This window comes from Scomber scombrus, chromosome 9 (genome assembly GCF_963691925.1).
Source record: "Scomber scombrus chromosome 9, fScoSco1.1, whole genome shotgun sequence".
NCBI classification, from domain to species: Eukaryota; Metazoa; Chordata; class Actinopteri; order Scombriformes; family Scombridae; genus Scomber; species Scomber scombrus.
In genome coordinates, this window is record NC_084978.1 from 20,396,535 (window position 1) to 20,414,874 (window position 18,340).

General features: G+C 40.0%; 1 protein-coding gene across 1 annotated transcript in view; it reads right to left on the reverse strand.

The window, feature by feature from the left end:
• LOC133986428 (glutamate receptor 3-like) overlaps positions 1-18,340 on the reverse strand; it is an 81,606-nt gene that overhangs the window by 42,783 nt on the left and 20,483 nt on the right. Inside the window, exon 3 of the mRNA XM_062426246.1 lies at positions 14,287-14,526. Within this exon, the coding sequence (XP_062282230.1) occupies positions 14,287-14,526 (240 nt within the window). The remainder of the gene's footprint in view (positions 1-14,286; positions 14,527-18,340) is intronic.

Genomic DNA, 18,340 nt, shown 5'->3' on the forward strand with positions numbered 1-18,340 from the left:
TTTTGCATGCTCTGTGGGCCAAAAACTATTCCATTAAAAATCTTAAACATTTTTTGCAAAAATGCAATGCAATGTTTTGCAAAAATGTTTAAGATATGCGCAGCACTATATGCGCAGTGGTGATGGGAAACTGCTAGAACAATTACATCTATGTATCCAAACACAGCACAACACTGTTTCTGTTGGCTGCACACTTGCATGTCAAAGTCGAACAAAGGTGAAGTGAGGCTGGCTATATGTGTCTAGATTTGAATGTATTACACACATATATGTATATATATACATATACTGTGTGTGTGTGTGTGTTTGTGTGTGTGTGTGTGTGTGTGTGTGTGTGAGGGGGGTTAAAGCTGTGTGCAAAGTTGCTTGTTAATTTATAACACACACTTGAAACAACTCTGTACTTTGTGTAGCAGTGTATAAACTGCTGCTATTGATGAAAACTCAATTTATTTCTGCATTTTCCTTTAAATTTATATCAGAACATTGCAGAGTCTGCTATCAAATCCTGGCGCAATGACGCCCTGTGTGCTTATAAATCAGAGCTGTTGCAAATGAGATGTTGTGGCAGTGTAGAGTGCAGTGCCTGAGTGAGAGCTGCAGTCATCTTCTTCGCCTGTGAACCGGATCTTAACAGGATGAGTTTTGAAGCGTCACCCGTGGCGGCTCAGCAGTAATTGAATTGAGTTGCATCTAATCTCATTGCCCAGCTCCTTTGGTTCCCTGCCTCTCATTAGGGTTCGGTGCAGAGTGTCACAGGCCTCCATCTCTCTCTCTCTTATTCACAACCCTTTTTCATAACTCACAGCTGATTCAGGCTAACAAGGCAAATCAGAGAAACCTTATTGCAAATTTCTCCAAGCATACACCTCAGTATTTAGCCACAACTGACAGTCTGCTTTAGAGACACAACTATACCACATATTACACTGTATTATTACAGTGTATCATCATTGGGATTACACTAATCCACATCAATCCTAAATCTACTCTACTAATATAATCAAATAAATATGAGTAAATAAGTCACAATCAGCCAATCTACAGTACCCGTTGAATGAAACAGAACCACATACGTCTGAAACTTCCAGCTAACAGCTAGGAGCAAGAACTGAATGGCACAAATGATACGATCTGCACTCATTCCTGAAGGATCAAAATCTACACGCATGAAAACTTGCCAATCCTCTGGTAAATGAAGGTCTCTGGCGAGTCGCAACGCCCTGCTGAGCACTGTCCAGGGTCTCAGAGGGCATCAGAAAGAACTGGATTGAAACCACAAAGATAATGGTTTCGATTCATAATTGTGTGATTGGCCTGATATCGAGTTTAGGACTGAACCTTTGCAGATAAAGCTGGAAAGTGAGCTTTACAGGTGTTTACACTGATGCATTTGTAACAGTACCACAGTGATTTCCTTGCTACTGCACATTGCTGAAATAGAATATTTCCTTACATGGGCAGTTCCTTGAGATTACAAGAAATGTATTATTGGGCTGTATTTTTTAATATCAGTCAGTTCTAGTGGTATCACGCAATGGAGATGTTTGTCTAGGCTTTTTAGATATCTGTCTCGAAAATGTAACTGAGGAAATTCTAGTTGTACTGATATGGAGGCAGAAATATCAGAGATGGATATCTTCAGACATGAGCAAAGTATTTAAAAAAAAAAAAAAAAAAAAGTAAATTTTCTGCACGGTTTGATTTTTCTTTCTTTTTTAAAAAAGTAAGAGACACTATCAGAGGAATATATGTTAGGCATTCAAAGTCAGGAACGTGTTTTTAAAGATCACATTCCTGAGATTAGTTTGTACATAGGCCTATTTACATTAAGGTTGATTATATGCAGATAAGATGACGGCTGTAAGAGCCACTTAAACATGTATTTGGTACATTATTTATCATGTGTTTTGATATCACTGAAGTTCCTTTAATAGTTATATGGATGTTTTGTATAGTAAATATAGTATAAAGATTAATTATGGTAGTTCAATTTAAATGATTTCCTTGTGTGCTGACAGGTGATCAATTGTGCATGTGTTCGAAGGTTGGCTAAACCAAGCTTTTGTTATATTGTGTTAATAAATATAATACAGAATAGAACATCAAGTCAGAAATTGACTGAACTGATACAATGTTTGAATGAGATTTGCCTATCCAAATGCTGTAATCTAAATGTTCAAACCCTCATTCAAATTTTTCCCTGCTAGAATTGCACTATACTGGTGTCATTCATGGATTTAACAAAATGAACAATTGGACAAGTCATAAAAATCACAGTTGAGAATTGCCTTCACCCCCCAGTGTTGCGAGGGACACTCTTCATTAACTGCATCTGTATGTACGTACCAGTTCATACATAGTCCAAACATGCTTTGTCTCCATTGTCTTTTGAGGGAGCCAAAATAAATACTTACAATATTTAGGGCCTGGTGACTGTTTGCCTCTGGGCTAAATTATGCTCACAGGGCTCTGAGGATTCCTCCAGTGTTTGCACAGTGAAGATCAAAATCTTGGGCTAGGAGATGAAGAAGGCTTTATATTTCATCTCATTAGTCATCTGGCATAGACCCACAGTTTGAATAAAATAGGCTGTGGTTTATATGACCTGTGCTCTGAACTTCTATTGAAGAAATATACAGTTGCAACAACTTGGAGAAGTGCAATCAGTGTCTGATGAATCTCTAAGTGCCTGTAAAAACATGGCAATTGAGATGCTTTTAAAGGGAGGTGGCAATTAAAATACGAAGAAAATGAAGACTAAAAAATAGGTCCATGCAAATTAAAATGGGGGAACATTTTTTTACATGCAGTACGTCAAAGCAACTAAAGCTACAGTATAAGCTCCAGTTCTCCCTGCCCACAGGAGAAGGCAGCTTTAAACGTTTATACTGATGGTAGAGAAGGAGCATTCACCGTGAAGCGAATGCCAAAGTAGCCCAAAAGTGTGTAGCCAAGGCTTTGATGTGGTGTTTACAGTAGGCCTAAAACCAAAACAGTTTCACTGCCAAGTGTTGTCCTAATCAGAAAGACAGCGCATGTCAAATCAAACAGAAGTAGCATGCGTCTGTATCTTTAGAAGTACATACATGCAGGAGGGAGGAGAATAGCTGTTCTCCACTGTGAAAATCCACCCACAGACTTTTCAGAGCTTCTTCATCTCTCCCTATCTGTCTTTGTTCCCTGGTCTCCCTCACACTCACGCTACATATCTGCACACACACACACACACACACACACACACACACACACACACACACACACACACACACACACACACACACACACAGACACACACGCACACACACACACACACACACACACACGCACACACACACACACACACACAAGGATTGATCAAGTGCTGCAAAGCTTTGGCTAAACAGCTGAAAATGGGGAAGAATTGACGAAAAGATTGACTTACCTTTCACAAAAACAAAAACAAAAAAAGATCCAAATATTATTTTACTATTGTGTTAACGCTTTTGAAAGATATATATGTTTTATTTGGTGCTTCAACAAACAAACTGGCCCTGTGACATGGTGTAACATTAAAGCAATCAGCCTATAGTATGGCTGCTTGAAGCAAAGGCCAGAACATTTTGTTGTAATGGAAAAAAAAGAAGCTCCCAGCAGTAATTTCATGGCTGCTGAAGCTGGTGGTGAGTAGGAGGTAAAATGGCTTTATTCCAGGTTCAGTTTAAAAAAGGACACTGAGAGATCATAGAGGTTTATTGTGTGCTTATTGTGACAGACGATGGCTCTTGTATCACTTTTTTTTTCAAGGCACAGGTGCTTAACTTGTAGTTTTTCAAGGGGTTATTGAATTACGAAGGTGTCTCCTGCAGGTTGAACTATCTGTATATTGGGTTGTCACTTTGCCGGTGATACTGGTTTATGTGTGCAAAATAGAAAGAGAGAGAAGTGCCAGTGATGCATAGCTTCATCCATATTTCTTTAATATTATTTTTCTTGTGCATTTTATGGGTTCTCTGATGTGCCCTTTCTTGTCTGCGTGTCCAAGCTGATTTATTCTCCTGATGCATGCATAATTTAGTTGTTATGAAGTGGGCGTGAAGGAGAGGGCCACTAAAGCACAAGAGGCGTGTGTGTGTGTGTGTGTGTGTGTGTGTGTGTGTGTGTGTGTGTGTGTGTGTGTGTGTGTGTTTGTGTGTGTGTGTTCATAAAGTCTCAGCTGGGTGCAGCTGATGTGCCATTATAGTGGCTGTGATGAGACCACAAAGCCAAGGAAACAAGCCGCTCTCTATGATATAGACATGGTTGCAGTAGGGAGCTGGCATTCACACTTATTATCTCACATTGTGAGGAAATCGTATAAATCAACATTTGTGGCTGACAATATTGCACTTGACAAGACATTATTTGTGTGAAATATGTCATAATTACTTGCATAACAAATTGAAAAACATCTGATAATCTGCAGTATCACAAGGAACAATATTGCTTTGGTTTACCAGACGTACACAAAGGTAGTTAGAAGATAAGAGACACTGCAGATGAATACATGTCACAACACCTTCTTAACAGGTTATGTTGAAGCAAAAGTCACAGATATTTCATGTCTGTTTTGTCATGTGTTTAATCACTGGAGTTTGGACTATGCTTCATAAGATTTGGTACTGTATCACTTGATTTTCTATGCTGTTTACAACAGTAACAGTAATGCCAAAACACTACAATCAAATTAAAGGACAGACTTGATTTGCTTTGCCATCAAAGGCATCCAGGAGAGCAGCGGGAGGCATTTATTGTTTGACTCTTTTAGGAACAAAGGCAACTGTCTCTGGATAGCCAATTAGAGGGACTGCTGAAGAATAGGGAGCAAGGTTCGCTTTAGTTAGATAGTAACTGACTCTGCTCCCCCTCCCCTCCCCTCTCTGTCTTTCTATCTTTCTATCTAGCTTGGCAGGAGCAAGAAGAGATGAGGCTAACTATGTGCAGTCATCCAATTCTCCCATTCACGAGCCTCTTGGCCCTGTTGGCACATCACCCTGCCAATTTTGCCAGATTGGAGTTATCGTGTGTGCCTGTTTAACAGCTGATCTACAGTGTCTAAGGTGAGTTATGAGGATTTAATACAAAGCCAAGTGGTCTTTGATTGATGTAGTCAAAACATTATCAGCTTGATAGATCATTTCTACTTATTGAAATGGTTGCAAATCATTTCATTACACAACCACTCACATGAGCAGCCATGCTGGAGGTAACCACATGTGCAGTCTCGACCATCAGTATAATTTAGCACATTTACCTAAAACACCTGTTTATCAAGCCCATGTATGACGGTGATCAGGTGTGGTTCTACAAGGGTGCAAAAGCATGCTTATCACCTTCAGTTTACATCATCAGTTGAAATTTGAATAATAAATGTGTTGTCATTTAATTGCAAGTGGTGAGTGGGACCAGTCAAGACCACGATCATGGGCTGGGTGTCTCTGGGTGTCTCAAAAATGGTTGGGGAGGCGGAAGTTGAAACCCAGTTGCACTGCCTCCACGGCTGCAGAGACCAAGACAGATCATGGAGACAACAGTAAGGTTACCAGCATCAAAGTCATTTTAAAGTCTCCAGCCAAAGTTAGCCTTGCTATCTGAAATTTAGCAGCTACCACCAGCTCACTCCTGCTGCATGACTTGTCCCCACACCTTGGCCCACAACTTCAACAAGTGCCATACCTCATGGTTTAAAAAAAGAGAATACTCCTGCAAAGACAATGCCATATTTGTCTGCGTAATTATGAACTATAGTCTTAAAAAGTGACTTTGCTCATATGAATACGAATGCCTCATACACATTGGATCAATTACAAAATGAAATAATTGGAATTCATGAATTAAATAATCACTTAGGAAACTGTAAAACTGGAGATATGTGGCACCAAATACCCCACTAGATGTGAAAATATTTTGATTGAGCTTCATTATGTGGATAAGAGTAAAAATGTGAGAGAGAGACTTTTATTGATGGCAACTTGTAACAATATGATGCCACGTCTTTGACTAAACATACTAGGTTAAGTACAGAGAAGGTTCTTACAGAGAAACAGAAATACAGAGGGAAGTGTCTTATGTGCACTGTTTTAATCACCAACTGTACTTGGTAACATTGCATGCAAGGGTTAGGGTTATGGTTATGGTTAGGGTTAGGGTTAGGGTTAGGGTTAGGGTTAGGGTTAGGGTCATCTCAGAACACATTGGAGAACTTTTTCAGTGTATGCAACTATCTCTACAAGTACTTCAGGCAAACTACTGTAGCTGTACTCTACACAGGACAACGGTTGCTTAACCATCAGTGTTCTGGCCACTTGGCTACAGTGCAGTGGTCATGAAAATCTTTAGCAGCATTCTCCACCTGCTTCGTAAGATCGATGGCACCCAAACCAGTGGCACAGAGGTTCAAATTGAGGCCACAGGGGTTTTGAAGGCCATTACCCAGCACAGCTTCCAGTTCATTGCCTGTATGGCACATCAAATATTGAGTTTGCTGGATCGGCCTAATACTCCACTCCAAGCACGAGCCACTGACCTCCAACCTGGTGTCAGACTGGTCCAAAGTGCCCTGGTGTGTGTGGAGGATAGTCAGTTTGACACACGCTGGGAGAAATTTACAGGAGAGCGAGACCACAGAATTTCCTGCAGCCCCTCCACAGAAATGACAAAGAGAAATTAGCCACTAGAGAGACTATGTGGTCAATAAAAAAGTTAGTCAGAAAGAAGTGGGAGAGTAGACAGATTGCAAAAGACTGTATTTCAGTACCCTGGATGCTGCAGTGGGAGAAACGTCAGCGAGATTCAGTGAAAGAAATAACCAACCTGTAGAGGCTATGTGCGCCCCACACCCAGGAAGTGAATATTTACTGGACACAAACAAAGCGAGACCACTGTTAGACTTAACGGGAACATAATTTAAGGAAGCTGAGTTTTCTTTGGCATGGTGGTTTCTGCTGGATGAAGGGCACAGTCAGATACAAACTGGACAACACAGGACAGTCTCTGGCAGCTATGCCTACTGTGATAGAAAACACAGAAGCTCAGCTTAACCTGTGGAGCATCAGCACTGCACAGCAACAATTCATTCTCAACACTGAAGAATGTATTCAGTGAACACAGAAGGAGCATGCTACACAAAAGAAAAGCTCATCTGATTCAGCTTGCACTTGAGATGGACCTCACCAAAAGGTTTCAACGAGGCTGCAGCTCTTCTGAATGAGGATAATCTTATCACTTTTCTGATTTTACTTTTACATTTATGTTCATGATTACATGATTCTGTAGCCTATACCATCAGGAAGCTGTAGTTGTTATTGTTCAAGCAATGCTATTTCATTACTTAGTAGGGGGTGCCAAGTTCTATTAGATATCTAGTATCTATTTAAAATCTCATCCTATCTTACTACACCCTGTATCATGTATTATTGGCTTAGTTAATCCTTTGCCATCTCTGTCCAATTTCTGCCTGTGCTCTGTGGTGTCACTGCCACCATCTCGAAGGCTCCTACAGGACTGTCTTCATTCCATGAAGTCTGCACCTTTTGCTGCCTCCTCCTTCGATGCTTTTTCTGGCCATATCCTGCCCTACGCTTGATATAACTGCTGACATCCACTAGCACAGCCCCGCCTCTAACTCTCTCTCCGTGTCTCTGCTATTGGAGAGCTCGCTCATAAGCAAATGTGCAGTCCTGCCTCGTCTTTAGTTGTGTGTGTGGTGCAGCGGAGCAGATGGAGAAGGAAGGGAAGAAGGGGAGACAGAGGCAGAAACAAGAGAAGGGGAAATAGCAATGTAGACAGCTGAAGCGGGAACTGTTATCCATGAAATGGAGAACGGAGGATGACTGAATTATACAGTGGCATGTTTATTGAGAAGACAAACTGCTGGCTGTGAAGTAAGTGAGCAGCTAGTATAAACCTAAACCTTTGCTATGGCATGTGACAGCAAACAAAATTCATGGAAAAGTACTCACAGTGTGCCAGCTCAACTTGAGTTATGGTTTGGCATGACTACCCACAAATCAGTGGAAAAATGCTATAATGTTAGCGGACTGGAGCAATTAACTTTTTTGCTGTGCGTGGAGCAGATGACCATATAGAGAAATCTGTCATGAGCTGACATTGGCTTCTACATATGTTTACCTCATTATTTGACACCTTCTGATATTGTAACATTGATAGAAAATAATGAAAAGCATAAAAGATTTATTTTAAGATGTTTTAGTAGCTGACAGTATAGTACTGTATCCATTGTTGCTGAAAGGCTCTAATCAATTATAGACACACTGTCTAGACTGCACTGCTACATGTGACTGAAGTGCTACAGATCACACGCACAGTGTGAGCATGTCCTCTGTCAGTGTCACACTGGTTCCACTCAGTCATCTCTGTCACATACAGTCAAGATCTCCTGACTGAGGCAACTAGACCCTCGATACAAAAAGGGACCCTTAAAAAAAAAAAGGACATGAATACTGTGAATTCTAGCAAATTTGCTGACAGCAAAGTTGTAAAATTGTGTCTGCCTAAAAAAAAACATGTCTGGTTAAGGGTTATGTGTTGAATGATTAAAAAGTTCTTTTTACAGAAACATTAATGTATTATTTAAAAAAACAAAAAACAAAAAACAAAAAAACAGCCTTTCAATGTAAAAGGATGCATGGGGTTGCAGTGTGAAGGGCAACCTGTTGTGTACAGTTTTCTTTACAATTCAAACCTTTCTGTTTTGCAACTTCCACACATTTTTAGTGTTGTCAGATTATCAGATATTTAATTTGAGAGCTAAGAGCAAATAGATCAGTATGATGAGAGGTTTTTTACTGTACCTTTTTTACTGCTCTAACTGGCTTTGTTACCTTTTTATTACATTACTTTTTCTTTACACTTACATCTGCAACCACATATTTGGTAACTGGAAAAAGAATGAAAGTTATATTTGCAGATATTTGCATAATTGCATTTGTTTTTCTGGTGGACAGATTTAATTAGCTGATTTACGTTTAAAAACAACATAAATGTATCATTGCTTCTACAGTGAGAAATCCAAATGTTCCTGTTTGATATAGGTTTAAGTTCAGACTGTTGTCTGGGAGATAGTTGCTTGAGTGATAATGAAGGAAGCAAATAACTTCTTTTAGAAAGTAAATTGAGGATAGCTCTGGTGCAGTTCAATGTCTCCATTTTATGTAGTGCCATTGCTTGCTTGTAAAAACAATAATATCTACATTTTTAAAACCTTTTTTCAATATATCTGACAGAGTAACTTAAATAAATATCGTAAGAATGTCTGCATATACAGTTTAGAGACCATATAGGGGGTTAGAATTTGCTCATATTTGCTTGTAATGATAGTAAGCCCATCATGGTTAGAAAAACTGCAGCAACTTTCAGATGATCAATAGATGTACATGCAATTCATTGTTCCATATAAGTTTGTTGAATTGACTCAGCTGCAGTTGGGGTCATTGAAAATATTGACAGAGTGAATAAAAGAAATGCCCTGTATATATTTTTACTGAATGCTGGAATACAGCTCCCACCTGACAGGTTTTTGTTCAAAGAGCATTTGACTTCCTGGTGCTATAATGAGGCTATGACATCGAACACTATTTCAACTGTAGTTTCACCTGTCAGCGGTATAATGATAAAAGTAAATAGCTCTGTGCTTTTTATGTGTTGGATCGTTTTCTTCCTAACTGTATCACATTCAGAATATTGATTGGTAGAGGAAGAGGAAGGAGACGACAGGAGGCCCAGCATTGTTCTTAATATGTCATCAACACGTTTGTTGTTACGATGAATATTGTGGGACGGGCTCAAAACCTGTTGCTCACAGCACCATCATGGATTTTATGTGGCAGCCCCAGCTATTACCACACATTTCACTAGCCTTGCTCTCTCCTGACTGATGTCTGTCATTGTAAAATATAAGTGCTTTCACACTGCCAGAAGATCATCATCAGTCATATTTACATCTTTATTCTTTTCTTTTTTTTCAGTTTTTAGGTGAAATACATTTTTTAAAGACTGACACAATAGAAATAATACATAGAGGTAGTAGACATTTGGCTAAACCATCCCCCAAACATTGATTGTCCAGTCGTAGCTTAGCAATTGTAAATAGGCATAGTAGTTAGTCAAGCTTTTGATTTAGAGCAATACTTATTATATTATATTATATTATATTATATTATATTATATTATATTATATTATATTATATTATATTATATTATATTATATTATATTATATTATATTATATTATATTATATTATATTATATTCTTTTCAAATCCAAAAGCTCATGAGCATAAGTGTAAGGAATGGATTATATGCTATAATGTAAGCTGTAATTGTTAGCATGTCAAACTAACTACCTACTTACCTATTGTAGTAAACAAACATGAGTACTAATGTTGGCCTGAACACCATTTTAGTTTGTGGGGTTATGTTTTTATACTATGCCCCATTAATGTCGTATTTGTACCTAGCATTACATTTGAATTGCTATTAGGATGAAGACACTGATAAGTGTTCATTCTAATAGCCTTTTCTCTTGTAACATTCAAAGTAAAAACATCTGTACTCTTTCTTTATTCTTTTGACCTCTGTCTCCTTTTACCTCTGTCTGAAAGCAAGGACCTATTGTTTAAAACATAAAATAAAAAATAATTAATGAGAGGTAAATGTGTCACCATTATCACTGCAGATGTTATAACAGAAAGCTTGACAGGCCTAGCAAAAAAGTGGTGGGTGGGTCTTAGTGAACAAACAGCACCAATATTCTAATTATGGATTTAACAGATTCTGAGAATTCAAAGTTGTTTTCAGTGGTAAAATTCATGTGTGTTTGTTTCTTTCCCAATTTGACAACTTTGCTCTTATTACAGAAGAAAATACTTGACCGCCTTAACACCACAATCACACTGACATGCCTTAAGAAGGGACATAAGAGAATGGTAAAAACATACAGTATAAGGAAGTGGTATAGAGGGTGAGACTGAGAGAAAGAAAGAGAGAATGACTCATAAATCAAGTAGAGGTGAGATTGCTGAATCAGGGTTGATTGTGCCTGGGAGAGACAATAAAGCCTGCAATCATCTGTCTCTGCTGCACAGACCTGGCAATTATCTGCCCATACCTGACCGCCAGAACAGAAAGGGCAAGCTCCATCTACCTTCACCCTATACAGCTCCAGTTTTTTAAAGGGGAAATTCGTCTGCTGATACAAACTGAAAGGAAAGGGGGAAAAAAACTACATTCACTGTTGGAGAACTAAAAATTGGGAACACAGAGGATTTGGTTGAGGGGGATTGTCAGTTTTTCTTAGCCAGCCGTATCTGATGGTGATTTCTGGGAGAAGAGTGAGTAGTAATATCTTTCATCTTACTCTACCCACACATAGTATAAATCATACACACACACACACACACACACACAAGGTACCCTGTCAATATATTACCCCAGACAAAAGAAGAGTAGCCCCTCATTAAGATGGTATAACACTGCCTTCAGAGGCTCCATTTGCTTGCAGTGCAGTTCCTTCATCATAACGTCTGCTTTCAAACAGCTGTCTGATACTGGCATTTAGGGTACAAATTTGCCTCCATTTCCTTCCAATACATCTGAGCCTGAAGCATATGGACCATCACTCTGTGCCTGAAAGCACTGCACTAAGGCCTAAAAGCATTTTTGCCAGCCCAATAACAGAGCCAAATGAATAGTGTGGTTATAATTAATCTTTTCTATTGACTGAATAAAATCTCTTGATGGAACTCAGCTAGTGAATGTTTTTTTTGCGGTGGTGCTGTGCTTTCCCTCCCTAATAGGAGAGTTTGGAGAATAATTGCAAAGTTGCTTCCAGTATTGTGTATGATCAATGCTTTTATCAAACACAAATGAAAAGGCAAAAAGGCACTCAAGAAAATAATATGTCGCAACAGGTTCTCTGTGGCTCACATCATGAGCAGAGGGTCATTTGTTATTTGGGTTTGTTTACTTCACTGTTTATTAACTGCAAAATCAGAAATCTGTTAGAGCCACCTGCAAACAAGGCAGTATAGTTACATATGTTGGATCTGTGTCACTTGTTTATGTTGAGATTATTTAAAGGTCACCAAACGACTAGACTACGAATGTCTGTCAAGCTCTGTTTTATGCCCCCAACATCATTGACTCAGTATCAGCCAATGTCCACGCCACTTTGGTCCAGACTGAAATATAATATAATTGATGAATTCTAATGACTTTATATCTATTGCCACCATTAGATTAATGTTTTAATTGGTCCAAAACTAATCTCATTCCCATTAGCCTCAACTGTATTCTAATCTAAGACTGTGAATATGTTAAACATTATACCTGCTGACAATGGACTCTTGCTCAGACAATACTAACACAAGAAAAAAAAAAAGAAAAAAAGTTAAATAACTCAAATCTGATTTATCGCCTGAATACAGACCAAAGAAGCTGCCAGTCAATTTTTCATTTGCTGCAGGGTGAGAGGGGGGAAAAAACATACACCCATGAAGACTATTTTCCCTTGTCACTCCTTCTGGTTTAGCTAGCAGTCGGTGTCCATATTGCCAGGGGAGCTGCACTACCTGATAAGCAGAGGTAGAGGCTCTCTGACACATCTGTCTGCTTGATGAGCCAAGTGTCAAAGCCCCCCAAAGTGCTGGATGGAGTGCATCAATAAACGACTTTAATCCCCTCCTGGGGCCAATGTCCTCCCACTAATAAGGGATCGTCTTACACCACTGGCAGTAAGGAGAGAGGTAAAAGTGGCTTGGCATGGGCTCCTGCATGGGGATGTACTGTACATAGGGAATTGTCTGTACACACGTAACAGGCTGTAAATCACATGAACCTGCTGTTGCTTTAATTGCTGGACTGGACTAGTGTTTTGTTTCCTCTTCCTCCTCCTCACTTTCCATCTCTCTGTTGCCCTCTGCCCGTTCTGTCTCTCTTTAAAGTAAATGTCTGTTTGTCATCACTCTTTCTCTCTCTAACACCTCTTCTGTTTTTGTATTTCATACTCTTTTCCCCACCTCCGCTGTGCATCCAACTCTGCCCCAGACAGGCTGACTTGTCAGAGAGAAGAGGAAAAGCAGAGGGATGGGGACTGGTAGCTGGGCAGTATTGGTTGTGCTGAAGGACGTGTGGGTTGCTAGCATCCGCAGGGAAGATCCAATGAGTGTTCTAGTCAGAGTGACCCTAATTAACCACATATTATCTGCAGGCTGTTTGGAGGATTAAGGCCCTCAGCTCTGGACCCTGTAGGCCTGGAAACCCAAAGACAGAGGACTCTGTGCTCACTCTCCATATTCTGCCTCAAAGCAACACACAGAGAACGGTGGGGGTGTGAGGCTGGACCAGAAAAAAAAAAGAACCAAACAGAGCAGAGAGCATGCTGCAGAGAAGACGGGTTGCTTGAGGCATATCTGCAGGTCAGGACCTTTCTATAATGAGCAAATAAACATAGAAAGTTGCTACGTACAGTGCAGGAGGAGTATGCAGTCACCCTTTTTGGCACCCTCATATTGTTCCTGTTCAAAGACGAAGACATAATGTGGCTTTGTCTGTCATATCCTGAACATATCTTTCTCTCCTGCCTAGGTGTTGTTTGAACAAATTGAAATTTCTGTAGGAGGCGGGGATCATTACTCTATTGTGGGATAATGAGCTCATTTTCTCGTTTGACATTAGAAATCCCAGAAACGAACACTTCGACATGTTGACAGGTCGTCATACACGTGGAGAGCTGCCACGATCAACCAATGTCTATTGTCAACAAGGCAATGCAATCTGGGAACTGCACAAAACCCTCATTGATGCAACACAATAAGCAGCCCCCACAGGCAGACAGAGACTCTGATTTCTGCGGGAAACATTTTAGTAGCAGCTGTGACATACCTCATTTCAGATGAAAGACGAGCCAATATCAACATGATTTAACAGAAGATTAACTGGCACGAACCACCCAAGAATCCAAGGGTTAGATCTCATATAACATGTCATTTCTTTAAGTGCTAATGTGTTATTACAAGTGTTACACGCTACTATATTTAGCTAATAATTTCAGATTTACATAACTGCAAACTAATAGTGCAGTGTTAACAGTTCAAGCATTTACAGAGCTTTCCGAAAGTATTACAGTGTAAACCTATCCTCGGCTAACCCTGGTGTGCAGTTGCTATTCTGAGTCACTGAAACATTTCCTGTGGTTCCACACTGTAATTCAAGCTTTAAGTCCTTACTCAAGGCCCCATGCTGTCACCTACCTCGGTCTGTGTCGTAGAGGTAGACAAACTTCTGCCACTTGTAGTGAGAGAGCAGGCTGAGGACAGCACCCCGGAGGGCTGGGCGCATCTGGATGACAAACTGCACCTCATTATCCGTGGGGTAACTGGGTGTGACGAAGGAGGTGTGCAGAGCGCCGCAGAACGAGGTCAAGGTGTTCATGGACTTCTTGTCATAGAATCCGAAGATGGCGTACACTCCGCGGGAGAACTGGGAACAAACTGCAGGGAGAGCAGAGGGCAAAGAGGACACAAGTGTTAAGACGTGAGTCAGCTAAAAAACCCACATGTTCACAAATGTGTGCTTCATCACTTTAGGTAGTACTAGATCGATTAGGTGGTTTGACCCACCACTAATGGCCAATTAAGAGTTCATATGACTCTAAATGACCCCACAAGGACTTGACAAAGCATTGACAGCAGATCGTGGGAAATGAAATAATATCAAACAGAAAATGTTAGTGATGTATTTTTTCTTATCATTTGTTGGTTTGCTTAGTCTTTGATGACATAGTCCCTGTTTTTAATGAATACTTTGGAAATTGTATTTAGGCAAATTACAGCTCCTTGGGTTAAGATAGTTAACATATAACACTTAACTCTCTTTTTGCTAAATTAAGGGTTTTCTAGATAAACCTGCTTATACTCTTTATATCTCCAAGTAAGGTATCAAAAAAGTAACATTTTTGTATCTGTGAAGAAACTTGTATCATTTGATTCTAAAATAAATGAAACTAGATCTGCAACAATTAGTTGTTGCCTGAAAATAATATTCATTGGCAACCATTGACAAATAAATTAAACTGTAAATGCCAAAAATACCGTTTGTGAGGATTTGCTGCCTGTCTTAGTCTTTTGTGACATTAATCTGAAACTGTTTGGACTGGTGGTCAGAACAAAATTGGCAATACGATGGGCTTTCTAAAATTGTGATGGGCACGCTTCATAATTTTCTTATATTTAATATCCCATACAATGAATTAATTAATGAAGAAAAAAATCTAAAGATAAATCAGTGATGACAATCAAACCCAACCCTTGTGATCCCAACATAAAACTCATTTTATACCTACTATTAACATTCAATCTTTACATCTCAATAACTTACCCACAGAAAAAACTGAGAATGTACAAAGGGACACCAAGTACAGCATCAGAAAGTGAATGGATGTGGTCATAGCCTGGCTCACATTGTGACAGGATGTGTGTTTGCATTGGTAGGAAAGTGGCTGCCAAATGATAGAATTGTTACGGCATTCACCATAGGTCTCCAGCTCCCACCAGGAGCTCCCACCAGTTACCGCTCTGTTCCCTCGTCCACAGTGAATGGCTCACTGCAGCATTCACAGTAGCACTGTCGCTAGTTACGTCCTTCAAAAGAGGAGAAAAAGACAAGTCTTTCTGCCTCAAGTGAAAAATAAATATAGTGTCACTTTCAATGACCTTATACCCACAATTTGTTTTTGACAATGTCAGTGTCAGCTACATACTTGGTATCTTTGCGTACTGTGAATGTCAAAGGAGATCTGAGCACAATAACGACAGAAAGCAAACAAAAATGCAAAGATTGTGTTAATGTTTATAGATAGAGATCACATCCTAACACAACACTGAACTGCAAGGTCCGCTGTTAAAGAAATAACAACCCCTTTCAACATGTAATCACAGCCCTACGCAAAAACTAGACTGTTCAGTGAAATTACTATCTGAGGCGACAGCTACATAAATCGTTTGAATATTTTTCACTGTAACAAATCTATAACAACCACTTTGGGGAATGAACATCTCGGCAATACAAGCAGTTGCTTTTTGGGTTTTTTCTTTAGTTTTTTTTAATCATCATGTGCATCTGATGACACTTGGGAGGCAAAAACGCTTCCATTTGTTTATGTATTCATCATATGCTCTAGTGGGACAGCGTAAATTGTCAGGCAGAGCGACTTCCATTCAGTCAGAAGCCATTAATGTGTAAACTAATATTCAGAGCTACAGGTGTGTTTTGCCTTCCTACCCTATCATGAATGACTGTTCACTTATTCTGATTGACTCTCAAGTGTTCCTGCTGGGTAATCAAGCATTCTTAACATCCGTAAACATTTTGAATATTCCAGCACACTGGTTGAATGACAGGAAGGATGGCTCTATCCAATCTCGCGTAATAGCTACTGTACGTTAAATATTTGTTTCTGATTGGCTGACGGCTATCCATTCAAGCCTGTAGCTCACAGTCCAAATACTGCTCTAAGAGAGGACTCTCGGCATTCTCCAAGGTTATTGATGCCAAACTGGAAATAAATTTATCACTGACTGACATGATAGTTTGTGTTTTGTACCTTCATCCGAATCAATTTCAAGATTCAATCACATACACGTATGCACACACAATACCCTTTTTTTTCTGCCAGTGAGAATTTATCGGTCTTTGTGTAGAAAATTGTTACAGTATACGCAAACCTTCCTCAGAGGACAACATGACAGTGCTCACGTAGAGTATTTGGCTCTTAAGCACAATTGCTGCGTGAATGAGAGATCTAGTCGCTGGTGGGATTTGCCTCATCCTTTTTAATTCAATTCCCTCCCTATCTGTCCTGGTACAGACACCTCTCCCAAGGTATAAGCATCCACTCTCAGCATGCACACATACAGGCAGGCTCACACGCACAGAGATGCTCACATACAAGCATGCGTGCACACACAGGCACACACACACGCACAGACACACACACATTCACAACACAGGTTCTTGATAAGTGAATCAACAGATGGACAGCAGTATTGTGGGTAAGTGCTGCAGGGTGAGTGGTGCAATCTCCCACACTGAATGGGAGCCAGTAGGAGTTCCAGTCCTCTACGAAGCCCAGTTTCTCTGCACTCCCTCTTAATTTGGGCCAGTACTGACACAGAACCTTTCCTAGGGGAGAAGATCTGGCAGCCTCTTTCTCTCTGCTCAGCTGTCCTCTGATTATTACGAGCTTTAAGCAAGCCCTTGCTTCAGTAACAGCTATGTCTTCCCATCGTCTCCACACACGCCCCATCTCGCTCTCTGCCCTCACCTTTTGTTCTCTCATCTTGCCCCTGTAAATGATGCAGTGTCTTTGCACTGCACCCTCTTCTTTGTCCGCGTGTTCCACTGATCCAATGAGCGTTGCCATCTAAAATTATCTTTAGGTAGATTCTCCCATAGTAGCAAGCTTGATAGGGATCTTCCAGACAAACAATGACCTATTCTGTGTTGGGGTCATGCACCAGCCTGTCTCACTGCACCAGATCTGCCAGCATCCTGCAATTCATCCTGAACACCTTTGCCACAAGAACTGCACCCCCCCTTTCTTCACAATAAATCCATTCTCCACCTCTTCCCTCGCCAAAGTCTGGCAGCATAAGCATCATTTGTGACAGGTTACACGGCTGTAGGACTGGCATTCACAGCCATATGCAGTGGTGCTGCCATAAATAGATACGACCACAGTTAGTGTAGCAATACATACAAATAAAAGAAGCTTTGTTACTGATTTTTCAGTGTAGTACCAAAAGGTGTGCTGTGCAGAAATCATTTGTTTTCTCACTCCTAATTGCTAACAAGCCACAGCACATGTTGAGGCTTCTCGGGTGTTTATACAGCCTAAAGGTGATGCTTAGAGCAAGTTCCAGGAATCTTCAAGTGGAACTAGCAGTGCTGCTGATCATGACTGATTAAACAAATGTGTCATCTCATCAGTAAAAAATAATGCTTCCTTTGGCCAAGCAGCTACAATTATCACTTGTACAAACAGCTGTGGGAAAATGAGCTTGAACTGGTTGAAACTTGCTGTTCCAGCCAAAGACGCGTTGACTCTTATCATCATGAGCTGTGTTGTGTGAGAAATGAGTGAGTAGTCCTTGAAACTACATCATATATTTATGGCTAACATCACTATATTATTTAAATTGATTTACATTTGGCAGAAGATGCGCCAATTTGACACCTCACTAATTCGTTGAACATAAACTTTTTAAGCTTTTTAATAATTTAATACATTCTAATTCCTTCAGTCAA